Here is a 26,821-nt window from a genome sequence, read left to right on the forward strand (position 1 = left end):
GGGCCAGGAGAGGCTGGGACGGAGCCTGGGGCGGTCCAAATTTCTGGAAGCAGGAGGCCTGGATCGATCCAACATTTTAGACAGAACGGAACAGAATCTTGATAAACCCAAGTTAAACTGAGGTGAACTAGACCTCAAACTGTACACTTCCGTATCCCCACACAGGACTTCTCTCACCAGGTGGGATACACAGCCAAGTGCTGGGACCAGCTAGCCTGGCCCCTGGTTGCTAAATTTTAGGGAACTTTGTGACCTGGTTGTTACACACAATCATTACTAAAAATTAGTTTTACTAAATTAATTATTAAAAATTAAATTCAGTAAAATATGCTAAATAAAAGTAACCATACTCAAAATTCACCACTTCCTATTTTATTATAGTTTACTATTATCAATGGTCTCAAGGTTAGTTACAACTATTGTACCTGTAGGAAGAAAATGCTATTTTAATGCAGTCGTTTAAGAAATGAAATTGGCAAACTATGACGACAGGCTATCTACTTTTGTAAATAAAGTTTTATTAGAACAGGGCCAGGATTAGACTATGGCAAGGAGGCCCAAGTAAAGATCAGATCCTGCCATTAATTTTTTAATACTTTTCCATCTTGGATTTCTTTTTTGCATTAGTTTGGATTTTTTTTTTTTTTAATTGCATTAAGGGCTTCCCTGGTGGCCCAGTGGTTAAGAATCCCCCTTGCAATTCAATGCAGTGAATTGACCTGTCTGCAAGTCCCACAAGGTCAGGGACTCAAGGCAGACATGTCTCTAGATCATCCCCACCACTCAGCTCAGGGAACCGCACCCACAGAGCGCTGGCTCTCTGCCTCCTCTGCTCACCCAGCTGCATGAATTTAGACAAGTCAGTCACTCTTTCTTTGCCTCCATTTCCCACTCTGTAAAATGGGAAGGGTAACGTGAAGTCAGCAGGCGAGTGGTGGACTGAACGGTGGTTCATCTGCCTGGTGAGGACAGTCCTGGGCGCTGGGAAGGAAATGATGGCTGAGTCCCTCCAGGGTTCTAGTCCCTCAGCCCGCTGGAGCCCCAGATGCTCACTTTCTCCAGCGAGACTTACTGCCTTTCATCCTCATCATCACCACTCCCGAAAACACTTCCTCCACGGAGGAGCCAGAGGAATCTTAAAATAGACCAAGCCATGCCACTTCCCTCTAAAACCTCCTGAGGGTCCTCACTGCAGGTACAGACAATACCAGCCTGTTAGATTTATCCCCTAGCACCTACGTGATCTGGCTCTTGACTGTATCTCTTTTTGAGGGAGAGGGAGAATTTTGGCCCACCTGATGCGAAGAACTGCCTCACTGGAAAAGACCCTTATGCTGGGAAAGATTGAAGGCAGGAGGAGAAGGGGACGACAGAGGATGAGATGATTGGATGGCATCACCGACTCGATGGATATAAGTTTGAGTAGGCTCTGGGAGTTGGTGATGGACAGGGAGGCCGGGCGTGCTGCAGTCATGTGGTCACAAAGAGTCAGACACAACTGAGCAACTGAACTGACTGACTGACTAATGACACATGCCTTCTGAGATCTTAGTTCCCTGACCAGAGACTGAAACTGCACCCCAGATGATGAAAGGAAGGGGAAAAAAAGAAGGGAGGGAAATATGGGTATGAAAATCTACATAAATCATGGGCAAGGAAGCAGATAAATTCATGAATAACTAAGTGAATGCTCACTGACTTCTCAGAGCAAACATGCAGTAGGTATTACCATTATCACGATCTTTTCAGATGAGGAAACTGAAGCTTTGAGGGCTAAGTGAATGAACCGATGAAGAAGTGAATGGGAGAGTGAGTTGGTGACAGGGTGGCTGGATGAAGGGATCGGTGAGTGGGTGGGTGAGTTTCCCTGTGAATTTCCAGGATGGGCAGCCCTGTCCTCATTCGCCCCTGTGTGATCCCACCCCTGGACGGCCCATCTTGGGTTCCCAGCCCCCACCCCTGAGCACCCCCATCAAGGAGCATTGGTCCAGGCCAGCAAAGTTGCTGAATATTTATTTGGTCCCAGGAGTGGTGTAGGAATCAGACTGGGGACAGGAGTGGGTGATCCTGCACAGGAAAGGGGCATTGGGAGCCAAGGGAATAGTAGGCTGGGATCACTGATTGTCAAAGCAGAGGGAGGGACCCTGGGGTGGGGGGAGGCCGGACTGCCTCCCTTTCCCCAGGGGCCCCTGGGGCTTCTGGGTATGTGCTGTATCGGGGGAGTTGGCAAGTTATCATGATTGGCATAATGGTGGGGGAGAAGGCAGGAGTGGGTAGAGTGGGGGAGTGTTGGTCTTAAAGGTGGGCATGGGCGTGGCTTTGGGCAGGGGCCTGGGGTCAGGGGCTTGAGGGTGGGCATCATGGTGCTGGCGGTGGCCTCACTCGGTCAGGTGGCCGCAGCGAGTGCCACTGGGCGATGGGCCGCCTGGGGTTGGCCAGCATGTCTGCCCAGTGCCGCAGGCCAGCCCCCCCGGCCGCTGCCCCTACGGCCACCCTCCCGATGGCCTCGTTCTTGCCCAGCTTGTCGTAGTCCAGAACAGTCAGCTCCACCTGCACCTTCTGGGGTGGGCAGGGGAGGAAGAGGAGACAGAAAGTGGGGTAAGAACGCACAGGGACTCATTATTATTGCTAAGGAGACCCCCTCCCTGAGTTCTGGGGAGCCTCCATAGGTGCCTGGGCTAAGGTTTCATCTGGAGCTTGGAGAGGGAGGGGGTGAGGGCCCTGCTGGACGGTTACAGGAGTGCACTGGAGTCTTTCTGCGACCAGGTTTTAAAGCAAATAAACCCTCAGGACCTCAGAGGCTCCTCAGCACGCAGGGTCCTAATGGGGGCACATCTTCAAGACTGTTAAATGGGTAGGTGGGCCTGGCCTTCGGGTTGCGGGTCTCTTTTTCTCAGTAACCAGAGCTCCTACGGGCGCTGGGCGTCCCGTCTTGTTTGGGTGGGCGGGGCTTCCTGGTCCTTGTCGGGGAAACAGACTGAGAACACAATCAGACCCCTTAGACCGGGCTCCTAGGGGCTGCTAAGGAGTCTCTCCTCCCTTAGCAACGGGGGTTTCTAAGGGCCTGGGGCTCAGAGGGAAGGGCTGCTCTGGCAGGGGCGACGGGCAGGTGTTCCCTCACCTGGACCTGGTCGCAGGGCACCTCGAAGCTGAAGGCCTCGTTGTAATAGGGGTTCAGAGTGTTCTTCTTGATGGTGGTTTTCTTCTTCCGCACCTTTTTGCCGCCCTGCAGCAGGTGGACCTTGACATACGGATCTGGGGGGAGGGAGGAGGACTCTTTTAGCCCCCCTCCCTCTGCTGAGTCCAAGGAGAACGCCCGAGACTCTTCTTCGGAACAACATAGAGATAGCCCATGGACCCCTCAGGCCCCCCTCTCTCTGTGCCCAAATCGAATCTAAACCGTCCACGGCAGCCTGGACCGTCCTCTCCGCTGTGAGACCCTCGGGGGCCCAGAAACTGCGGGAGCCTTAGCCTGAGACCCGGCTCCGCCCACCAGCGCCGTCGTTTGAGGCTTCCCGCACACCTGAGAGCCCTCCCACGTCCATCTTCTTCAGGTTTTTGGCCTCCAGAACGATGACGGTGAGCTTCCCGGCAGTGGGGACATAGCGGAGGGAGAAGCAGATGTCTCCTAGTTTCTCCTGCTGAGAAAGGAAGACGGACCGGTCCCCGGAGCCCGGGCTCCGCCTGCAGCCCCTCTTCCACCTTCCCTTCCCGCCCACTCGGCTCGGAATGGTACGGTCCGGAGCGAGCCCCGCCCCCACCCCGGAGGCCTGTGCTCTGATTGGCCTGGGCCTGCGGCGGGCGGGCCCAGCCGTGGGAGCGTGGCCACGAGCGCTCACCTCCTCGCGAGGCGCCGCCTGCAGCTCGCGCCAGGCCAGCACTGGCCGCCCCAAGTCCACGGAGCTCATGGGGACCCGCACCTCCCCGATGGCGTCGTTGCGGGAGAAGCGGTCGAAGTCGTACACCGCCATGACCAGGACCCGGCCCCCCAGCTCCACGTAGGGGACCTGGGTGAGGGGCGGGCGCACAGAAAGCGCAAAGTGAGGCGCAGCACATCCACGCGGAAAGCGGTGAGTGGGGGCAGTGGGGGTCCAAAGGAAGAGTCGGGGTGTCCATGGAGCCCACATGGGGCAGCCCAAGGGCCAGCGGAGCAGTCCAGGGGCCAGCGGTGCTCTCGAAAGGACAGCACAGTGTCCAGTGGAATAGTCCAGAGAGCGGGTGGTAGCTGCCACCAGTAAAAGCTGAAGGGGCTGTGGCGCCCAGTGTTCTAGACTGGGGACGGGCTGCCGGGCACGGAGCCCTGAGGCCATGAGCTCACCTTGAAGGCAAAAGTCTCCCCAAAGTGAGGGTTCAGCGTCTGCCGATGCACCCTGGTCTCGTGCCGCCTCCGTTTGTCTGGCAGCAGGTAGACCCGCACGTAGGGGTCAGAGGAGCCACCTATGTCCAAGGCTGCCAGCCCCTCAGCTTGCACGATGCCCACCAGCAACTGGACAGTGATGAGAGGACCCTCGTCTCAGCTTCCCTTCTGGAGCCTCCTCCAAGAAGGGACTAGAACTCCTGGCGCCCTCCCGTCCAAAGCTTCCCCCCAGCCCCACACCCACCTGGCCACTCTGGAAATCATAGTCCAGTGAGTACTGAAGTCGTCCTAGTTCATTCTTCTCGGCCACCTGCTGCCCTGGCCCCGAGGGCGTCGGCTCCAGCTCCTCCACTTCTGGCTGCACCTTAGGGAGCCAGGGGCAAGGGCAGGTGAACTCCTCCCCTGACAGCGGTGTCCTCCAGGCTTCGGAAGCCAAGGGAGAGTCACAGAACCCTCAGGCTAAACCTTAACATTTGCTAGCTAAGCAGAGTCGGTGTTTGACTAGTGATGTCTGCCACAGGCGGCGGGGCGCCATGGCAACACACACGGTGGTATGCCGGTCAGTGTTTGATTAGTGATGTCTGCTACCAGTAGCACACACGCTGTGATGTACGTGCAATGTGTTTGTCATTCCTAGACTAAAAGAACAAGCGCTGACAGCGTCTCGCTGCCTACAGGATGGATGCAGATTTTAGTTCTGCGTTAATGGACGTATTGGGGTGATGGTCCAAATTGCTACGTTGATTAGTGATCTTGGGCGGATAAACGTGGAGGGAAAACGGCATATCTAGTGCATATTTGCCATTCTAAACTAGCACAACGAAGTCAGAAGACTTCTAGTCACTGATTTTCAAAATGTAATGTGAATAGTAGTAGTAGTGTGGTAGAATGCCATCACTTCAGAGATTCTGACTCAGTTAGTCTGGCGCAAGATCCAGGACTTGCATTTCAACAAGGACCCAAAGTGATTCTGATGCTGACGGGGTTTGGAGCTACCAGCTATAGGGAGAGGGCTGGAGACTGGACACCAGGACCCTAAAGGGCATCCCTTATGGGTGATAATTGTAACAGCTATTTGTTGAAAAGGGAGGAGAGGAAATACTAGTTATGGACTATGACCTCGAGGCTCAGAGACAGCAACAGTAAATTCCTCAAGGTCACAGAGCCAGTTACTCTGGGTTGGAAACCTAGGACTCTCTGGCTCCCAGGAGAGCCTCATTCCGCTCTGCATTCAGAGGTATAATGCTCAGATACCTGAGCCTGCAGCTTTCCGCGCAATGGCCTCTTCCTACTCATGTTTGCGTCAACCTCACCGGACTGTCCTACAGCCTCCTCCTTGGTCTCCTTGCCCCAGATCTGTCCTCCACGTGGGCTCCAGGGGATTCATCTTAAAAGCCATGTGACCTTGTCCCGCTCTCGCTCAAAACTTCTGTGGCTCCCAGTTCCCTTCATTACGTGGGTACCACTGAGCTCTCTAGAAGTCTCACCCTCAAGCACAGAATATATGCGTGTGTGCTAAGTCGCTTCAGTTGTGTCCGACTCTTTGTGACCCCATGGACTGCAGCCCATCAGGCTCCTGCAGCCACGGGATTCTCCAGGCAAAAATACTGGAGTGAGTTGCTGTGTTCTCCTCCAGGGGATCTTCCCAACCCAGGGATCAAACCCACATCTCTTATGTCTCCTGCATTAGCAGACAGGTTCTTTACCACTGGCGCCATCTGGGAAGCCTAGAGCACAGGATACCTTTATGCTATATCCCAGCTATTGTGAAAAACGAGCTTGTTCTCCAAATAGCCCTCAGAATCTGGATTCCAAGCCTCAGCATGTGCTCTTCGAGGTAGAATGTCATTCTCTCTGCTCTCACTTAACTGAGTCCCTCTGGGTCTCAACACAGAAGTCAACTCCGGAAGCCTTCTCAGACCCTCCGGGCTGTCAGCTCCTTTCTCTGTGCTCCCATATGCCCTGCACTGCCTCTAGTGTGGCACATACTGCCCTGTGTTGTCAATGTCTGTGTGAACGTCTGACTTCCCGTCTGATTGGAGGTTCCTGGGGGTGTCTGGTTCATCTCCAGGTCCCCAGATCCACTTTGGGGCTAGACACACAGGGGAGCTGCTGGGCCACTGAGAGGAGCATGGGCGCAGGAGCGGGCAGGGCTGAGGGACTGGGTCAGGCCACACCTTGTCTATGTAGCTCCGGCCCAGCTCCTTCACTTCCTGAAGGTGAACCTGGGCTTGGGCCTGGCTCTTCTTGCCCATTCGCCTCCGACAACGCTTCCGGTAGAGACAGAAACAGCAGCTCAAGACGAGGAGGGCTGAGACCAGCACGATGGTGGCCAGAGCCCAGGGGGGCACTGCAGAGGGCATGGAAACAGCAAACACTGAGGTCCTGAGAAGCAACCCGGTCATTCAGACCTGGACCATGTGCTAGCTGAAATCCTGCCTTGTTTTCCCTCCAGCCATGTCCATTCCATTTTAGTCCCGTGTTTTCCTTCCAGCTCATCTCATATATAAAACTGAAGCCTTATGGCAGGCTGACACCATCTAGATTTTCTTGCTTATTAGTTCTACCTCCTCTTCTACCCCCATTCTAATTTTTCTGCTCAACCCCTGTGCTTTAAGGTTTAACCTCTCCCCGAGTCTCCCTATCTTTAAAAGAAGGGAGAGGTGAATCTTCCAATTCACCAATCCAAGGTTCCATTCCATTCCACACCCTTGATGTGGGTCTTCATTTTCTTGCAAACCTGTTCCTTATTCATTTCATTTAGATTCCAATCCAAGATTCCTACTATGACCTTACCCGCATTTGTCAGCCCACCAGCCTGAAAACACCCGATCCGGATCCCGCCCCCGAGAATCCCGACGAGGCTTTCCCTCTACTCCACCCCTGGTCTCGCTCACCAGGGCCATGGCTGATGCGACTCGAGTCAGGAGGCGTGTCGGGCGCTGGAGGCCTGGGTGTTGGGGGCTCCGGGAACATGACGGCGGGGTCTTAAGGTTTTTCCTGCGGAGGCACCCAAACGCCCTAGCCGCCCCCACCCCCGCCCCCAATCCCAACCACCCCGTGAGTCCATTGAGCCCGCCGAACAACAAAGAACTACAACTTCCATCGGCCCCCTGGGCAGCCGGCCGTCTAGGAGCCGATCGACTACCGCGAGGCGTGCTGGGAGTTGTAGTTTTAGCCTTTCTGCTATGAAGGGCGGAGGCTAGGCGTGGGTTCCGGGACCACGTTCCCGTCCAAAGGGACGCCCCCTCCCTTTAGGCCCCCCAGGAATCCAGTCCCGATGACTTCTGCTCCTTCCTTGCCCTTCCCCGGGGCCTGAACCAGTCGTGGGCGAAGACGGGCGTGGGAACCGGCGCACCGGGTTGCCCAGAGCAACGGCTGGCTCAGCTCCGGCGGGGTGAAGGGAGTGCTGGTTGCCCCGGCAACGGCCTGTTGCTAAGACAACGAGCGGGGCTTACGCACACAAGTGGAGTCCCGGAGGCGCGAGCTGGTTAGGAGCCCCGTTCCGCCTGGGACCCCAGACCCAGACACCCGAGATAGGCGGAGCTGGGGACGACGCGGCCTTGCCGGTCCGTGCTCGCGCCCGCAGCTGGCTCTTCCCTCCACACCTGCCCCGGAACGGGGCGTGAAGACTCAGGCTGCCCTCCGTCTCCCATTCCTGCGGGGAATGTGGGCGGCGGGCGGCTGCCCTGCTGCCTTGGCTGGGCCCCCGCATCCTTTTCAGTCTGTTTGTCTCGCCCGCGCGCCCCGAGCTCTGTCTTCACACCTGTCCTCGTGACCGACTGGGCCTCCATTCCTCTCCAAACCGACGCCTTCCCTATTTCTGTCCATCTCCCCATCGGCTTCTCGCCGCTCCCCCGTCTGGGTTGGCTGGCCTCTGCCTGCTGTCTGGTCCCGGTCTACCGAGGTCTCGCACCCTCTCCCCCGCCTGCGCCTCCTTTCCTTGTGGCTCTTTGTCTCCACACCTGTTTCTAAATCCCATTCTCTCGGAATCAGGCTCCAGCCCTCCCCCTCCATCTGTTGGTCTCCCCCGGTATCCCCTCCACCACCACACACACACACACACACAAAACACACACACAGCATCTCTCTACACACACACACACACACACACACACACACACACACACACACACACACACACGGCATCTCTCTAGGGATGGGAATGAGCATGGAGCTTGGGGAGGGGGTCCCAGCGGCTCCTACCTGTTCGGCGGCTAGACAGGACCCTCTGGAGAGACACAGAGGCGCCGGCCCCGCCCGCACCCCGCCCCCGAACGCGGGTGACTGGCGCTGTCCCCAGTGCTGATCGCAGAGCGCTGCGGGGCGGGGGCGCGGCCGAATGGAGCCACCCTGGTGTGTGCGCGTGTGCGCCTCCGTATATGAATGTGAGAGAGAGCCTGTGTGTGTGTGTGTGTGTGTGTGTGTGCGCGCGCGCGCTTGCGTGTTCCGTAGGTGGAGAGGCCGCCCTGCCCCTCGTCTAGCCCCCGAGCCTGGAACCACCAGGGCGCCCACGGATATTTATCCTGGTCCGGAGGATTTTCTGCCTTCTAGTCTAGCCATCCTGGCATCCAGCCCGCTTCTCTCCACCTCAGACTCCGCGGCCCACAGAGCCACTCCGGGCTCCAGGATACCGGGTTCTAGGACCCAGAAGACCCTCTCCGGAGGCCAGGGTTTTCAGATGTCCAGACAGGAGACTAAGCCTGAAATTCACCAGCAAATTGGCTTCACTCCACCCTCTAAGTTCCCCTAGGGCTAGGCCCAGAAGGCAAGCCTCCATGCTCCCAGCTCAGGGCACGGAGCCCACGTTGCCCACATCCTGGGCCTTCTCGGAGAGACTCAACTGTCCAAACCTACATTTTCAGATGCCAACGATGAATCCCCCTAGCTACCTTCCTGGGATGTTTGCCTCAGTACCTATACATCAGGAACCCACCTCAATATTATTTCCAGACCCAGAAATCCACTGCGGGGATGGGTGTCTCTGGGGAAAATAGTGATTTAATAAGTTATGGGATAAAAGAAAAAAACATGTACAGGCAGCAGGGTAAGGGGAAACCTCAGATTCTTGAAGACTGATTTGGTTTCTGGAGTGAAAGATGGGCAGGTCCCTGCCCACCCTTATTCCTCAGGTGGCCAGAATTCTGGAGCCTCATTACTTCCTTTCTTCCTCAGAATTCAGCTTGTTTCCTTGAGACCCTACTTCCTCCTCCTCCCTCAAACAAAAACCAAGAGACTCCTGGACCCCATCCCTCTCCTTCTTCAAGGAACTGGAAATCCAGGATCAGGGCTCACCCCCTCTCCAGGAAGTAGGAATCTAGGCTGCCGGTCCCCTCACTTCCTTCAGGGCCCGGGAGTCTGGGACCCCAGTGCTCAGCTGTCCCATGGGGCCCAGGCATCTGGGCTGAAGCAGAGGTGCAGGGTCTGTCTAGAAGGGCGGGGGTCTCAGCCCTCCCACAGCTTAGGCCTCTGTAGCAGCTGTATTCTCCATCAGCAGGTTCTCATAGGCGGCCCCCTTCTGAGCCTGTGCTGCGGCTGACTGTTGCAGAAACCGAAGGATGCACTGGTGCAGGAACACGTACTGGGCCTGGAGACAGAGCAGGGTGGGAGGCGCCCACCTGAGCCTCGGGCCAGCTCTCCCTGCCCGCCTGCCCACCCAGCCGGGCCCGGGGACCCCCCCTCACCTCGGTCTGCACCATCAGCGGGCGGCTCTCCCGCATCTTCTTCACGTAGCCAAAGGGCCCCACAAGACCCTCGGACTCCAGCTGCCGCAGCAGCACATCCAAGGCGATGAGGGTGCCCGTGCGGCCCACGCCGGCGCTAGGCAGGGACAAGGAGGCGTCAGGCCACGGGGGCGCTGGGAGCCCCCGCTGACTGGAGGGTTCTGTCTTTGGAGTACCCAGGGGTCGGGTATTTAGCGGGGCTATACTGGAGGCTACGGTGTAAGTGGGGGTTGCTTCATAAGTAGCAAGTAATAAGTAATGACCGCACAGTTCTATCTGCGAGGCCCCGTGCCGGATGCCTCATGTCTTCTGTGCACTTGTCCCACCCCTCAGAAGTAGGAGCTGTCAGCTGAGCGTGTCCACTATACAGAGAAGGCAATGTGGTGAGTGAGGTGAAGCCCACTGTCCCAGGACACTCAGCTGGTCGGTGACCAGCTGGGGTTCAGACAGAGCAGATGAGCTCCCAAGCCGGTCATTTTTCTTTAAACATAAGATGAACCATTTTAATTTTTAAATTATTATTATTATTTTGCCAAGCCGTGAGACTTGTGGGGTTTTAGCTCCCAGACCAAGGAATGACAGCCGGCTCTTGGCAGTGAAAGCACCGTGTCCTAACCACTGGATCACCAGGGAGTTCCCCCAAGGAGGTGTTTTAAACATTTCTTAAGACCTCTGGCCGTTTCACCCTCTTGTCCTTCACCCGCTCCTCCCTGCCCATGCCGCTGCCTCCTTTATTTCTTTTCCCTCCTTTCCCATGCCTTCATCTTCATCCTCATTCGCAACCTGCACCACCACCCCTTCACCTCCTGCCTCCATCTCCTGCATGCCTTCCTGGTCTCCTCCACAAGTCCCCGAAGGACCCGAGGGGCCGGATTCTGAGGCGCAGGGCAGGGGTCCGGCCCCTCCTCACCTGCAGTGCACGATCGGAGGCCCGCCCCCCACCGTCTGGTCCAGCCACTGCCGGAGCATCCTCCAGAAGGCCAGCAAGGGGTCTGGGGAGTGGGGCACACCGTGGTCTGGCCAGGTCACGTAGTGGAACTGACGCACGGGCAAAGTCGTCTTCTGTTGCTCCTAGAGGCAGGGGTTGAGGGGACCTCAGTCCGGGGCCGGTTTCCGATGCGTGGGGGCACCACTGGGGCCCACGGAGGTCCCTGGTGGGAGCGATGGAGCTCGGGAGGGGGGAGGAACCGCCAGCCGAGGGGGGCGGGGCTTACATGGCAGAGCGTCAGGTTTCGGACAGTCCAGTTCTCCATCACCTCCTCCCCCATCAGGGTCACCTGCAGGGGCCCATGGGTGCAGGGCTGGGCGTCCAGAGGCCAGTAATGCTCACACTTCACCTGGGGGGAGACGGGGGTGGGTCAGGGTACAGGCGGCTGCAGAGACCCTCTCCCGGAGCACCCCCGCGGGTGGCTCTGGCTTTCAGCATCGGGGACTTGCCCCGGCCCGGGAACCAAGTGGAGAGCCACCCCAGCCAGGAGGCCTGCCCCCTTCTCAGGTCTTCCAGAGCAGATTCGCCCCATACGAGGCCCAGCGGGTGGACTGGGGGAGGTGGGAGGGGCGCAGTCGTGCTGGGAACCCCCGAGGTTGGGTCAGGGTCCTCCCCGGGACCCGTGTCTGGGGCAGGATCACAGGCTGGAGCCTGGAGGGCGGTCCCCCCAGCCCGGGGCCCGGGGCTCCCCTCACCCTGCCGGACTCCACGCAGTTGGTCAGCATGACCAGGGTGTGGCTCTGCTGCTCCCACACCAGGCGCCAGAAGTCGCCCACGGTCTGCGGCAGGGGGCCCTGGGCCGCGATGAACTCCTGGGAGCTCCAGAGACCCTGGTGGAGGGAGGCAGGCGGGTCAGGGCCCCCCTGCCCCCGGCTCTTACCTTCCGAGGCTGAGCCCAGCCTGACCCCAGCCTTACGGGGATGAAGCTGGCGTTGATGTACTCGGAGCCGGGCTGTCCGAGGAGGGCCCGCAGGGGCACGCGGGACCAGTCGTCTAAGGGGAGACGCTGGAGTTAGCGACGCGGAGGGAGCGGGGAAGGCGGGGACGGGCGGACACAAGGAGCTGGGAGCCGGGCGAGGGACCCCGTCGGAAGGAGCCGGCCAAGGGGCTCCTCGCTCACGGGGGCAGGGGCTTTATCTCTCGAGGGGAACAAGGGACGAGGGTGTTGCCTCGTGTTGGGTGTTGCCTTTCTTGCCCGCCGATGCGGGCGAAAACAGCAGGGGCTCGAGACTCACAGGGCAGCACGTTCCTGTAGCGGTTCTTGGCGCTGTTCTCCGGGGCTGAGGCCACCATCTGGGACTGGCCGAGGTCCTCCAGGGCCAGTTGCTGGGGGCGGAGGAAGGGGAGGGTGCACGGGCGCTGGATTTCCTCGGCCCACCCCCACCCGGGGCCAGCCCTGTGGCGCCACCCCACTCACCCCTTGCCCCTCGGAGTTCTGCAGCACCCACAGAGATAGGAGGCGTGTGCCCACCGTCCCCGGGGGGCGTCTGAGACGGCTGCTGGGAGAAAGGGGCCCGGGGTGGCGGCAGGCAAGAGAGGAGGGACCCGGCTACTGGACACCAGTGTGAGAGTCAAAAAGGTGGCCGATCGTGGCTGAGGATTTCTGTGTGAGCCACCCAGCTGGGCGCCTGCTCCGGCTCAGCCCCGCAGGGGCGGGAGAGGCTGGTGGGCGCATGGGGCCCGGCTCACCCCACCTGGTACTCCTCGGCAAAGCCATAGTTGCTGTCCCTCTCATTTCTCCAGACGTGCTGGGCAAAGTCTTCTGCCAGGATGTCCCCTGGGAACCTGCGGGGGGGGGAGAGGGGTGAGTCGGTTGAACCACCTTTAACCGCATATTCTTGGGATAAAAGGAGAGGATTTTGCTTTTTTTTTTTTACCACCCCAGGACTTACTTATCTTATAATTGGAAGTGTGGACCTTTTATCCTCCTTCACCCATGTCACCCTCTGCCTCTAGCACCCACCAATGTGTCCTCCGTATGCGTCTGAGGTTTAATTTAACATTTTTTTTTTTTTTTTTACCATGCCACAAAGCTTGCAGGATCTTAGTTCCCTGACCATGGATTGAACCCAAGCCTCTGGCAGTAAAAGCACTGACTCCTAATCCCTGGACCACCAGGGAATTCCCTCGACCACTCCACATGTAAGTGACATCATACAGTACTTGTCCTCCTCTGACTAATCTCACTTAGCATAATGCCCTAAAGGTCCATCCACGGTGTCACAAATGGCATCATTTCATTCCTTTTTTATGGCTCAGTAATATTCTAGCATCTATGTATGTTACATCTTCTCTGTTCATTCATCCACTGATGGACATCCAGGTTGTTACCATATCTTGGCTATGGAGGATACTGCTGCTATGAACATGGGAGGTGCAGACATCTTTTATATTAGGGATTTTGTTTCTCATTCATCCAATCCGTCTGCGGGTATACACCCAAAAGAATTGAAAGCAATGTCTCAGATATTTGTACACCCGTGTACATAGCCGCATTATTCACAGTAGCTAAAAAGTGAAAGCAAACCAAGTGTCCATTGATAGAGGAATGGATCAAGAAGATGTGGTCTATGTATACAGTGGAATATTATTCATCCTTCAGGAGGAAGGAAATTCTGACCCATAAGGCAACATGGACGAACATGAGGGCCTGCTGCTGGGTGAAATGAGCCGGTCACAAGAGGACAAATTCATCCGTGTGAGGCAGCTAGTCATCAAACTCATACAACCAGAAAGTAGAAGGGGTTTCAGGGGCTGGGGAGATTGGGCAAATGGGGAGTTAGTGTTTACTGGGTACAGAGTTTCATTTTTGCAGGTGAAGAGAGTTCTCTAGGGAACTCTCCCGGCAGTCCGGTGGTTAGGACTCCAAACTTTCACTGCCAAGGGTGCCAGTTTGATCCCTGACTGGGGAACTAAGGTCCCACAAGTCATGCAACTTGGCCTAAGTAAACAAAGCTGTGGTTTTTTTTAGAGTTATATGGATAGACGATGGTGCCGGTTGCAGAACAATGGGAATGGATTTAGTGCCACTGAACTGAGCGGTTAAAAACAGTCTGCAGTGGTGAATTATAGGTTATCTGTCTTTTTACCACGATCAAAATTTGCTTGTTTGTTTTTTGGCTATGCTGGGTCCTAGTTGTGACATGTGGGATCAGGTTCCCTGAGGAGGGATGGAAGCCAGGCGCGCGGCACTGGAAGCACAGTCTTAACCCCTGGACCACCAGGGAAGCCCCTTGGGATTTGTTTTGACTCAAAAAGAGGGAGAGGTGTTCCTCTGCCCTCTGGGGCGTCTGCCCATGTCTAGGCCCCAATCCCCTGCGGCCCTGCATGGGTCTGCCCTCTCCCCGTTCGTGTGTGAACATGCTGCTCTCACTTTCAAACTGAAAAGAGTAATCGTCTGGGGCTCCCCTGGTGGCTCAGTGGTAAAGAACCCGCCTGCCAATGCAGGGGACACAGGCTCGATCCCTGGTGCCGGCAACAAGAGAAGTACCGCGGTGAGAAGCCTGCGCCTGCAGCTGCAGAAAAGCCTAAAGGGCAGCTGAGACGTGGCACAGCCAAAACTACAAAGCGCCCCGCCAGCTCGCGGGCTCCCGCTCCAGGTGCTCACGCCCCCTCCCTTGGAGTGCAGTGCTACAAGGACAGTCGTCCAAACTCGGCTTTGAGTCCCTGGCTGGAGGCTCACCAGCTCAGTTCTCGTTTTGTTTTTTCTTGTTTTTCTTTTCTTTTTTTTTTTAAAGTAATTGGTTTTTGGTTTATTTTTACACTTTCCATTTGTATTTACTCATTTGGCCGAGCTGCGTGGTCTGCAGGAGATCCCCAACCCTGATCCGCGACTGAACCTGGCCCTGGTGGTGAACCGGACACCAGGGAGCTCCCCAGTTCTCCTTCCTGATGAGCTGATTAAATTGCACACCCTCGACTCTTTCACCTTGGCGCGTCAGCCTGAGTTTTTTTTTCCCTCTTTCTTAGCTCTATAGTTCCTCCAGGCTTCTTTGGAGCAGTTTGAGCCTACAGCATCGCCTTCTACTGGCACCCCAAGATCTAGGAGGAGCTTCAAGCTGTGACTAGACTTCCGATGGATTCATCAGAGGATAACCCAACCTGGACCCTAGAGTCTCTTAAAACATCCATTGACGATGCTTCCCAGGCAATGCAGGTTGCCACTCAACTCTGAAATGTTAGCAACGAACCTCAGTAACTTGACTCTCAACCCTAGTATCAAGTTGCCGTATATACCAGAATACCCATCTCAACCAACCGGGCAGTTACTTAGTGAGAAAACACCAAATAGGCGGAGAGGGGTAAGAACGGTGTTGAGTGAGCGGAGATACAGGATGAAAAAGCTGATTGAATCTCTTAGACTTCGCTATGCCAATGGAGTTCCTCGTTCTGACTCTCAGAGAGAACTACAGCAGCAGCAGGACACTGAGATTCAATCAAGAATGAGAAGATTCCAGTGTACCTGTAGTTATTGCCAGTTTAACAGAAATCCTTCTGATGATAATTATGAGAATTATTATAACACAACATACAGTAATTATGCCATGGAATCAAATGAGTCATAAACCTTATTCTTGTACTGTTTTCTTGCTGGTAATTTTAGGATCATTATGAAGCAGCTTGGGAAAGATTGTACCAATATTTTGATAATGTATATTGTAAGTTTGTCTTTTTTACTTGCATCTCTTTTCTACCTTAATACAGTTAACTTACGAGGAATCTATATGTAGCTTGGATTTGAGATGATTTGAATATACACTAGTTCCACTTTGATCTGACACCAAGAAGTACTACTTAAGTCTCAGGTATTGCCTGTTTCTTAAACCTGAAGTTTGCTATAAGATGAAACTCAATATCAAGAATTTGAAACAAATTAACTTGGGAAGGAATGTAAAGATAACATTGGCTGGCTTGGCCAGAGCCTTATTAGTGTGTTAAATAGTAATAAAAGTTTTTGATGCGCTGTTTCAATTTTCAGTAGCGAATAGATGTGTTTATAGAAGATCTTAATAAAACTTCATACTTATTTGAGTAACTTTAAAAAAAAAATAAAAAATAAAAAATAAATTGCACACCCTCATCACCGCCCCTTTCAGGACCACACATGCTGGGCTGTCCGCTCAGATTGTCACCAGCAACAGGGAACAGCCCTCGGGGTCCGCTGAGGTGATTCCAGTTGAACCTGTTTGGCGTGCACTGCCCACTTTCCTGCATGAAAACCAGGATACAGCCTCTTCCTTGGGGGTCCCCCGCCTCCCGACCCTGGTCTGTGTCTGCGTGGCCCTGGCTGGTGTGACGTGCGACCCTCGCTGGGATCTGTGCGTGCAGGACACTGACTCTGCGTGGTGTGTCTCCGGACCCAGTGGCTTCATCATACCCACACAACGACGAGACAGATGAAAACGCCCCTTTGCGTTCAGGCTCCTCAGGCAGGCCGGTTTTCTCTGCTTCCTTCCCACCCTTCACTGAAGCCTGCTGTCTGCACCACGACTCCAGGGGAACGAGGACTGTTTTCAAAGTCCCCTATCTGATTTGCCTCCTTATCTCCAGTTTCAAAGGCCGCCTCTCAGGCCATCCTTCGAGTCAGTGCTCCGCAGCGTTCGGCGCCGCTGACGGCACTTCGGTTTTTTTCTGGATCCACCCTCTCCTGGTTGGCGCCACCACCAGCCTCTCTGCCCGCTGCTCCTCCTCCTCGGTGGGCCCCTCACCCTCCATCCATCCTAAAAGGGGGGTGTTCCCAGGAGTCCATCCTCGAGTCCCCCTTTCCCACTGGACACACGCTTCTCATGGGGTTTGACCACTTCTGTAGCTTCACCTTAGTCTGCGATTTCTAAATCTCCAGTCCCTACTTCTCCCCGTCCTGCGCTTGGGACCTGTGTTTCCCACCAGCTTCCAGGAATCTCTACCCGCGACTGCCCGAGGGTCGTCGCTGGCACATGCAAACACGCACACCAAGGTGGAAGATGGCAAAATGCTCGACGTATAGGTGGGACCAGACTTGGAATCCAGTGGGTGCAGAGATGTGTCACAGGTGCCGTATAATGGACACAGGGTTGGGGGGAGAGGTCAGAGGGTGACTGGAGGAAGGATGCTGGCCAGAACAGATTCTACAGCGAAGGAGAAACTGGACATCATCGTCCCCCACACCTGTATTTACTCCTCCTCAGGCACCTACCTCTGGTGGCCATCCCCTCTTTCTTTTTGTGCCCACGAGTCCCAGGGACAGCAAGGTGATCAAACCAGTCAATCCTAACGGAAATCAGTCCTGAATATTCATTGGAAGGACTGATGCTGAAGCTGAAACTCCAATACTTTGGCCACCTGATGTGAAGAACTGACTCGTTGGAAAAGACCCTGATGCTGGGAAAGATTGAAGGCAAGAGGATAAGGGGACATAGAGGATGAGATGGTTGGATGGCATCACCGACTCAATGGACATGAGTTTGAGCAAGCTCTTGGATGTAGTGAAGGACAGGGGAGCCTGGCGTGCTGCAGCCCATGGGGTGACAGAGTCGGACTCCACTGAGCAACTGAACAACAACCTCACAGCTGGTCTCCCAGCTTTCCTTAACTCCTTGCCCTGACTCTCCTCTGTTAATCCCTGGGGACTATTCTAACGAAGAGATTTAATGACGATTGACCCAGAGTGATGAAGGCATCTGCACAAATATTCTCCTGAACTGCAGAACTTTATCCAATGGCTTGTTTATCTTCGTCTTCACCTGCACATCCAACAAGCATTTCAAAGTCAGTGTGTCCACCACTCAGATCCTGACACTTTCCCCCCAAACCTGCCCCCACCACAGGCATTCCACCTCAAGTCGTGGCGATTCCAGCCTTCCTGGGGCTCAGCCTAAATGCCGTGGGGTCACTCTTGAGCCCTCTCTGAGTTTCACACCAACACATCCAATCTTTAACCAGATCTGCTGTTTAAACACTCAGATGACATCTTGAGTCTGATTCCCTCTAACCGCTTCCTGCTCTGAGGCTTAACGACGTCTGCATTATTAAACACATCTTGCTGCTTCCCTGCTTTTTTGTCTTTGCTTCTTAACTGTATCACGGGTCTACTCAAAACTTTCCAAACACTGCGATCTCCAGATAAAATGCAAAGTCTTCACTCTCATCTGACCCCACCTGGTACCTCTCCAACCTCACTTCCTACCCACCTCCCTTCACCCACACTCTGCTCAGCCTCAGAGACACGCCTTGTTCTCCCAACACCCCAAGAAGGCGACTGCCTCAGGGCCTCCTCCTGGAATGTCTTTTCCCCAGGTGGGCACAGGGCTCTTCCCCTCATTTGCTTCAGGTCTGTCCTCAAATGGTTTTCTCTTAGTCATCTGCTGAGTGAGGCTGCTCCTGGACACCCTATTTAAAATACTGCTCCCCTACTCTTCTCAGCCCCACCTCTCACTCTATTTGTCTCCACGGAACCATCACGGCCTTTATCAACTTGTTCTGCTTCCTGTGTGCTAGTGTGTTTGCTTTTGGCTGTGCCTCGAAGCCTGAAGGATCTTAGGTCCCCGACCAGGGGTCTAACCCGTGTGCCCTGCAGTGGAAGCCTGGCGTTCCAACCCCTAGACCCGCAGGGAAGTCCTTGTGCTGGAAGGTAAGCTCCACAAGGGCAGGAATCTTTGCTGCTGCCTACAACACTGCCTGACTCTTAACGGGGGTTCGGTGGACGTGCTGTTGGATGAATGAGCGGGACTCCCAGAGTGGAGACTGAAGGCATTCCGTAGCCACGAGCCTGGAGCATTTAGGGAGCGGGCAGCGGTGGAGGCATGACAGTCCCTGCCACAGGGGGCTGGTCCTTCAAGGCATGTGCGGTCGGGTCCCCTAGTCCTGCCCTCTGATCTGTCGGGTGGCCAACTGGATTTGACCTGACAGCGAGTCGCTGTGTGCTCCCCAGACCGGCTCACCTGATCTGCAGATCCTTGGGTGCGGTTTTCTTCTCCCTCTTCCAATGCCTGGGAAAAGGACAGGGGGAGGAAAGGCTCGGGGAATGAGGTTGGAGCAAGGGTCCCTGTCTGTCCCCCGGACCCCCCTCCAGGTGCCCCGTGAGCCCTGCGCCGAGTCTCACCTCTTCAGGAAGAAGACCAGCAGGCCCACCAGAACGAGCAACAGGAGGACGCCGACCACGGCTCCGGCAATGACCCCTGGGGAAGGCAGGGTGGGGGCTGTCAGAGCCGGGGCTGCGTTCCTGCCGTCCCAAGTCCCGCAGACTGAGATCAGAGGCCCACGGCGTAGACTCGAGGGCAGAGGAGGGAGAGGAGAATGCCCCCCTTCCGCCCACCGATCAAACCTTGCCCCACAGCCTCTTAGTCCCCCAGTTGCTCCTCAAAAGTCATCAGTTGCTCGGGGGCTTCCCCAGTGGCTCCGCGGTAAGAATCTGCCTGCCAGTGCAGGCGACACAGCTTCAATCCCTGGTCCGGGAAGATTCCACAGGCCTCGAAGCAACTAAGCCCGTGTGCCACGACTACTGAGCCTGCGCGCCAGAGCCCGAGGGCCGCAACTCCTGGGCCCACGCACCACAACTCCTGAAGCCCACACACCCCAGAGCCTGTGCTCTGCAACAAGAGACGCCACCGCATCGAGAAACCAGCGCACCCCAACTAGCAAGGAGCCCCGCCCCCCACAACTGGAGAAAAGCCCTTGCAGCGACCAAGACCCAGCACAGCCAAAAACGAGTAATTAATTTTTAAAAAGCAACGAAGCAACATCAGAACAGCGGATGAGCTTTAAAAGCATTACACTAAGTGAGGGAAACCGGCCATGAAGGACCACACACTGCATGAGTGTATTCTAGGACAGATCCAGGAGGGGCAGACCTAGAGAGACAGGTGTGGGTTAGAGGGCATCAACAGCTGGTTGGTGGGGGATAGGGGAAGTCAGGGGTGATGGTGGGGGCTGGGGAAGTCGGGGGGTGATGGTGGGGGGCTGGGGAAGTTGGGGTGATGGTGGGGGACGGGAGAAGTTGGGGGGTGATGGTGGGGGGCTGGGGAAGTCGGGGGGTGATGGTGGGGGGCTGGGGAAGTCGGGGGTGATGGTGGGGGGATGGGGGAAGTCGGGGGGTGATGCTGGGGGCTGGGGAAGTCGGCGGTGATGGTGGGGGACTGGGGAAGTCGGGGGTGATGGTGGGGGACGGGGGAAGTCGGGGGGTGATGGTGGGGGGCTGGGGAAGTCGGGGGGATGGGGGGGCTGGACTGGGGAAGTCGGGGGTGATGGTGGGGGACGGGGGAAGTCGGGGGGTGATGGTGGGGGATGGGGGAAGTCGGGGGGTGATGGTGGGGGGCTGGGGAAGTCGGGGGTGATGGTGGGGGGCTGGGGAAGTCGGGGGATGATGGTGGGGGACAGGGGAAGTTGAGGGGTGATGGTGGGGGGCTGGGAAGTCGGGGGGTGATGGTGGGGGATGGGGGAAGTCAAGGGGTGATGGTGGGGGGCTGGGGAAGTCAGGGGGTAACAGGCTTAAAGGAGAGTCTTGAGAGTCCCTTGGACAGCAAGGAGAGCAATCCAGTCCATCCTAAAGGAAATCAACCTTGAGTGTTCATTGGAAGGACTGATGCTGAAGCTAAAGCTCCAATACTTTGGCCACCTGATGCGAACTGCTGAGTCACTAGAAAAGCCCCTGATGCTGGGAGGGATTCAAGGCGGGAGGAGAAGGGGACAACAGAGGATGGGATTGTTGGATGGGGTCACCGACTCAATGGACATGAGTTTGGGTGGACTCCGGGAGTAGGTGATGGACAGGGAAGCCTGGCGTGCTGTGGTTCATGGGGTCTCAAAGAGTTGGACACGACTGAGCGACTGAACAACAACAAGGCTTAAGGGGACAACTTTTCTTTTCTTGATGGGATGATGAAAACTTTCTAAGACTGATGGCAACGACGGCTGCGCATACCGCGAATATGCAGCAGCCATTGGGTTGTACCGTTTCAGTGGGTGAACTGTTGTATGTTATAGGAATCACATCTCAACAGAGCTGTTTTAAAGAAAGCAGGAGACAAAACACAAGCAAAAAGGACCCCCCAGGCGGGCGGCCTGCCTCAGAGCAGGGCCTGAAGCGGTCTGGGGAGAAGGTCACGAGTCCCCTCTCCCCGGGGCTCCGCTCACCTGCATGCCCGCTCTCCACGTGGCAAGCCACCGAGGCAGACGGGGCCCTCATTTCATCCCAGACGGTCGTGACGGTGGCTGAGTAGGACTGAGCCGGCCTGAGTAACGACACCTTCACGGCACTCCCGCAGGAGGAGCTGTTCTGGGGGCCCGGCTGCCCCTCAACCTCCAGTTCAAAGGCCTCGTAGCCTCCCTCGGGGCAGGACCAGGCCAGGATGACCTCGTGGCCCCCCGAGGTGATGACACAGGAGGTGATGTTGGCAGGATCCGGGGCTGTGTGCAGGAGGATGAGAGGCGTCAGGAGGCTCCATCCGGGGGGACTTCCCACTGCCCTGCTCCCCACCAGTCAGGCTGGTTCTCTGAGAACCAGCGCGTCCTTTCCTTCCCCCAAACCAGAATACCTCTTCACCCCTCACTCTCTGTTGTCCACACGTGGCCAGGCCACAGGTCTCTACAGACTACAACTCCCATGAGCCCTTTGACCGTCCATGTCACTGCAACACATGACACCATGACCCCATGGCCTGATGGGATTTGGAGTCCGCTCACCTCTCACTGCCCCCAGACCTGACCTAACCGCCCTCCCCCCACCAGGTAAAAGGGAGCCCCATCGCACCCGTGGATGCATTGAGGCTCTGTTTGTAACCGTGTACACCGTTGCTCTCGGCCCACACGCTGAAGCGGTACCGAGTCCCGGGCACCAGTGCCTCCGCCATGTAGCAAGTGCTGTTGGTCCTGCTGGTCTGGCTGTCCTGCTGTCCTTGGGGACCTTGCGTCCTCTGCGGATGGCCTCTGCCGGCCCACTGGACCCAGTATACATAGAACTGGGGCCGTGGGTCTGCAGGGGCCTGCCACCGGAGGCTGATGGAGCTGTTGGTCTGATTTTGCTTCTGCAGGTCCATGACCTCGGTGGGAGCTGAGAAGCGAGGATAGAGACTGAAGGGGCTGGATGCCCAAGGACCCCTCCCCTCCGCCCCACACCCGTGGTGCCCCAGTCTCCTCCTCCTCAGAGCAAAGCAGAAATACCCAGGCATGGGAGGGCGTCTGCTTGCTAAGAAGTGCGGACCGCAGAAAAGTGGCCGGGGGTGGGGGGCCAGGATTGCCCAGGCCCTCTGTCCGGGGTCTACAGCCCTGGGTCCCACCCTCACCATACACTTCATTGTCTGTCACAGGCTGCCCCAGGGACAGAAGATTCTCACTTCTGGACATGTCAGCTTTCCAGATGCAGCTCTTGACTCTGGTCTTTCTGGTGTGTGTGTGTGTCTCACATGTGTGCTCAAGTCGTGTCTGACTCTGTGACCCCATGGACCGTAGCCCACCAGGCTCCTCTGTCCATGGAATGTCCCAGGTAAGAATACTGGAGTGGGTTGCCATTTCCTTCTCCAGGGGATCTTCCCGACCCAGGGATCAAACCCGCATCTCTTGTGTATCCTGCACCGGCAGGTGGATTCTTTACCACTAGCACTGCTGTAATTAATAAATTAACGAATCGTTGTGGTTACACTGGGCCTCCATGGCTGCAAGCAGGCTTTCCCTATTTGCAGTGAGTGGGGTCTACTCTTGGCTGCAGTGTGCAGGCTTCTCACTGTGCTGGCTTCTCTTCTTGCAGGGCACGTATTCTTTCTTCATCCCCTGCTCATTGTGGCCCAAAGGGACCCTGGGTGAGGGAGTGTGCCACGTTCTCCTGTCAACTCTCCACCACCGTCTGTCACCTCCCATTAAAAAAAACAAAAACAATACAAATAGCGGCTGCCTCTCACCTGTGCTGGCGTTGAGAGACACCCAGGAGCTACTGACTCCATCCTTTACTGCGAACACAGAGAATTCATACAAGGTCCCAGCTTCAAGTCTTTCCACTGTGACAGTGGTATTTGTTGTGTTTTGGGACCCAGTTGTATTACCATCACCAGTCCACTGGACCCAGTAGTTCTCAGGCTCAGGGCCGTTAGGCGCCTCCCAGCGCAGGGTGATGGAGCTGTCGGTCTGAGTCTCCACAGTGAGGTTCCTGACGGTGTTGGGGGCTGAGAAGTTAGGAAGAAGGATTTGGGGTGAGCAGGGGCGGGGAAAGTCACTGGGCGTGTCTGACCCACAGGGTGAGCTCCCAGGCCTTCCCCAGCTACTGGCCCAGGACACGCGGGGCACATGGTCTAGACTAGCGTCTCCCAAGCTTCAGCGTGCACACTGGGTGTGCATGACTGTTGATGTCAGGGTGGTGGAGGAGCTCATGGTCTGAGCCTCCAAACTCAAGGCTCTGACACCATTGGGAACTAGGAGAAAAAGGGTCAGAGGGTCAGCGTATCCACATTCCACAGTACCTAACGCCCCACCCCAGAGCTCAGGTAATGTGCTTCTGCCCCCATCCCTGGTTGCTAAGGGAGATTCTCCCGAGTATTGTGCTCTGTATTCTTTAGTTGAGAACCCTGACTAATCCCCACTCAGAGCCCCATGGATAGTCCTTCTTCATCCCCTGCTCATTGTGGCCCAAAGGGACCCTGGGCGAGGGAGTGTGGCACATTCTCCTGTCAACTCTCCACCACCATCTGTCACCTCCCATTAAAAAACACAAACCGGTATGAATGGCGGCTGCCTCTCACCTGTGCTGGCGTTGAGAGACACCCAGGAGCAATTGAGTCCATCCTTTACTGCGCACACAGAGAATTTGTACAAGGTCCCAGCTTCAAGTCCTTTCACTGTGACAGTGGTATTTGTTGTGTTTTGGGACCCAGTTGTATTACCATCACCAGTCCACTGGACCCAGTAGTTCTCAGGCTCAGGGCCGTTAGGTGCCTCCCAGCGCAGGGTGATGGAGATGTTGGTCTGAGTCTCCACAGTGAGGTTCCTGACGGTGTTGGGGGCTGAGAAGTTAGGAAGAAGGATTTGGGGTGAGCAGGGGCGGGGAAAGTCACTGGGCGTGTCTGACCCACAGGGTGAGCTCCCAGGCCTTCCCCAGCTACTAGCCCAGGACACGCGGGGCACATGGTCTAGACTAGCGTCTCCCAAGCTTCAGCGTGCGCACTGGGTGTGCATGACTGTTGACGTCAGGGTGGTGGAGGAGCTCATGGTCTGAGCCTCCAAACTCAAGGCTCTGACACCATTGGGAACTAGGAGAAAAAGGGTCAGAGGGTCAGCGTATCCACATTCCACAGTACCTAACGCCCCACCCCAGAGCTCAGGTAATGTGCTTCTGCCCCCATCCCTGGTTGCTAAGGGAGATTCTCCCGAGTATTGTGCTCTGTATTCTTTAGTTGAGAACCCTGACTAATCCCCACTCAGAGCCCCATGGATAGTCCTTCATCCCCTGCTCATTGTGGCCCAAAGGGACCCTGGGCGAGGGAGTGTGGCACATTCTCCTGTCAACTCTCCACCACCATCTGTCACCTCCCATTAAAAAACACAAACCGGTATGAATGGCGGCTGCCTCTCACCTGTGCTGGCGTTGAGAGACACCCAGGAGCAATTGAATCCATCCTTTACTGCGCACACAAAGAATTTGTACAAGGTCCCAGCTTCAAGTCTTTCCACTGTGACACTGGTATTTGTTGTGTTTTGAGACCCAGTTGCATTATTGCCACCAGTCCACCAGATCCAGTAGACCTGAGGGTCAGAAACTCCAGGCGCCTCCCACCTCAGGGTGATGGAGCTACTGGTCTGAGCCTCCACAGTGAGGTTCCTGACGGGGCTGGAGGCTGAGAAGTTAGGAAGAAGGATAGGGTGTGAGCAGAGGAGCGGGGGGACCTGGGGGAGAGTCACTGGGCGTGTCTGACTCTCAGGGCAAGCTCCCAGGCCTGTCTCAGTGATGGGCCCGGAAGACAGATGTGGGCACTTGGTCCCGATCAGCGCCTCCCGAGACTCAGCGTGCATGCACATCCCTAGGGGTCTCGTTACAGTCGGGTTCTGACTTGGGGGCCCGGGGTGGGAGGGAGGCTCTGCACGCACAGTCAGCTCTCGGGGCCGCTGACCATGCATGGATCACACTTGAGTGACTAAGATCTAGAGCAGCACTTTCTGGTGGGATTTCTGTAGCGATGCTGGTCTGGGTCTCCGCAGCCAGCTTCCCGGCAGGGGCAGAGAGTCCTGTCCCTTCTACCACCCCCGGCTCCTGCCCCGTGTCCGGAAAGGACCGTTCCCACAGGCACCTGCCGTGGCCACTTTGTCCTCCATAGAGACACCTCCCCACCACCCCCCGCCCCGCCACAAAGCTCATGGGCGTCGAGGTGCGGTGGCTTTGTGTGGGCTGTGAACTCAGGCAGGGGTCACTCACCAGCCGCCCTGGCGCCTGTCCAGCTGCATAGGCCCTGGAGAAGGCCCAGAGGGGAGAATCAGACTCTGAGGCTCACCCCACTTCTCCCCAGGTGGGACGGCCAGCCAGTGACTCTCCCCGAGTGCCCCTGGCCCCTGTGAGCCAGTGCTCCGGGAGGGCAGGAGCAGGGCACCGCACCTCCTCCCCCAGGCCAGGCCCCGACAAAGGTCACCCCCAGGACCTTCCGTCTGCTCCGGGGGGGGTGTGTGTGTTGGGGAGGGGGAGCGGGGTGGTGAGGCAGGGGCGGGACTCCAGGGACCCAGGAGCTGGGGTTGGCTTCAAGCATAAGTTGCTGAGATAAACTGAGTGGTTTCACTTCCTGAAAAATATGGCCTTGGAAGATCAAGGGCAGGGATCAACAGGCTGGGAATGAAGGAAGAGACTGGGGCTGGGAACCAGGAAACTGTCACCCAATCTGAGGCAGGAGGCTGGGGCCTGGACCCCTGATCTGAGGGAGGAGAGGCTGGGGGTCTGCACCCCTGGGTTTTAGGGAGAAAAGGCTGAGGATCTGGAAGTCTTGGGTCTGAGGGAGGAGGGGCAGGGGGCCTGGACCCCCGGGTCTGAGGGGGGAGGGCCTGGGTCTGACTCCCTTCTCTTTATAAAATACCTGAGTCTTGCCAATAACCAACGTTTACTTCCACAGCAAACACAGCAGGATCTTGAGAGACCAGGTGTGTGTAAGCCTCCCTTGGAACCTCCCCCAATCCGGAAGCCTGTTTTCCAGGGAAGGATCAGCCCCGCCCCCTGTGGGGCCGGCGTTCTGGGACCCCAGCATCCCTTTCCCTCGGACCCGGGGTCCTGGGGGACTCACCAGTAGCACCAGGCTCCCCCAGGCCTGGAGGCCCCCGCCAGCCCCGGTCATATCTGCGGACGTTGCCGAGGGACCCAGGTGTCCCAGCCCCAGGACCTTCCACCTGCTGGACTTTAAACGCAAGAATTCCCCTCTCCCAGTCCAACGTGAGGCCACAGGTCAGGGCAGGAAGGGAGGAGGAGGAAGTGGAGGCTTGTAGCCTGTGGCCCGCCCCGCCCCGCAGCCTCTGTCCTCACCTCTGGACACTGGGCTCCGCCTGGCCTTGAGGTATCCCCTTCCTGCCCCGAGGTTAAGGCGCCGCTTCCCGAGGCCTGGTGAAGGCACGACGCAGGTCCCGGGTGTGCAGGGCGGGACGGCAGCAAGGGGGCTGCTCTGGTGGGGGGAAAAATGCCCGCCCCTCAAGTGGACGGTTCGGCGCCAGGCCGGCGTCTCATCTGTCCTGCCTTTGGGCTCTGCCTCCCCTGCATCTGCAAGCTCCGGCCGCCCTCAGACCGTCCCTATTTGCAGGCCCACGCACCACCGTTCTACCTGG

At 56.6% G+C, this 26,821-nt stretch overlaps 2 protein-coding genes and 1 pseudogene across 4 annotated transcripts; 1 reads left to right on the top strand and 2 right to left on the bottom strand.

The window, feature by feature from the left end:
• Positions 1–1,986: 1,986 nt before the first annotated feature.
• SYT5 (synaptotagmin 5) lies at positions 1,987–8,783 on the bottom strand. 3 transcript variants are annotated; one of them, XM_020889607.2, is made up of 9 exons: positions 8,564–8,783; positions 7,255–7,378; positions 6,535–6,707; positions 4,602–4,721; positions 4,319–4,486; positions 3,840–4,007; positions 3,524–3,638; positions 3,122–3,255; positions 1,987–2,559 (listed from the first exon to the last, which is right to left on the bottom strand). In XM_020889607.2, the coding sequence occupies exons 2-9, from the start codon at positions 7,331–7,333 to the stop codon at positions 2,359–2,361; spliced, it is 1,158 nt and encodes a 385-aa protein (XP_020745266.1). In that variant the 5' UTR covers positions 7,334–7,378; positions 8,564–8,783; the 3' UTR covers positions 1,987–2,358. The 3 variants fall into 3 exon arrangements, with proteins under 3 accessions (XP_020745266.1, XP_070306423.1, XP_020745265.1); XM_070450322.1 differs by having other exon boundaries at positions 3,524–3,641; positions 7,255–7,357; positions 8,564–8,782; XM_020889606.2 differs by having other exon boundaries at positions 3,524–3,641; positions 8,564–8,781.
• On the top strand, positions 3,981–16,094 carry LOC110134898 (developmental pluripotency-associated protein 3-like; annotated as a pseudogene).
• Positions 9,333–25,045, bottom strand: PTPRH (protein tyrosine phosphatase receptor type H). The gene is made up of 15 exons (XM_070451568.1): positions 24,604–25,045; positions 23,773–24,033; positions 22,939–23,199; positions 21,795–22,094; positions 21,179–21,451; positions 19,149–19,224; positions 18,988–19,035; positions 12,763–12,853; positions 12,304–12,394; positions 11,985–12,061; positions 11,764–11,898; positions 11,295–11,417; positions 10,991–11,151; positions 10,042–10,177; positions 9,333–9,944 (listed from the first exon to the last, which is right to left on the bottom strand). The coding sequence occupies exons 1-15, from the start codon at positions 25,043–25,045 to the stop codon at positions 9,819–9,821; spliced, it is 2,601 nt and encodes an 866-aa protein (XP_070307669.1). The 3' UTR covers positions 9,333–9,818.
• Positions 25,046–26,821: the final 1,776 nt, after the last annotated feature.

The sequence above is a fragment of the Odocoileus virginianus genome, chromosome 20 (genome assembly GCF_023699985.2).
Source record: "Odocoileus virginianus isolate 20LAN1187 ecotype Illinois chromosome 20, Ovbor_1.2, whole genome shotgun sequence".
In the NCBI taxonomy this organism is placed as follows: Eukaryota; Metazoa; Chordata; class Mammalia; order Artiodactyla; family Cervidae; genus Odocoileus; species Odocoileus virginianus.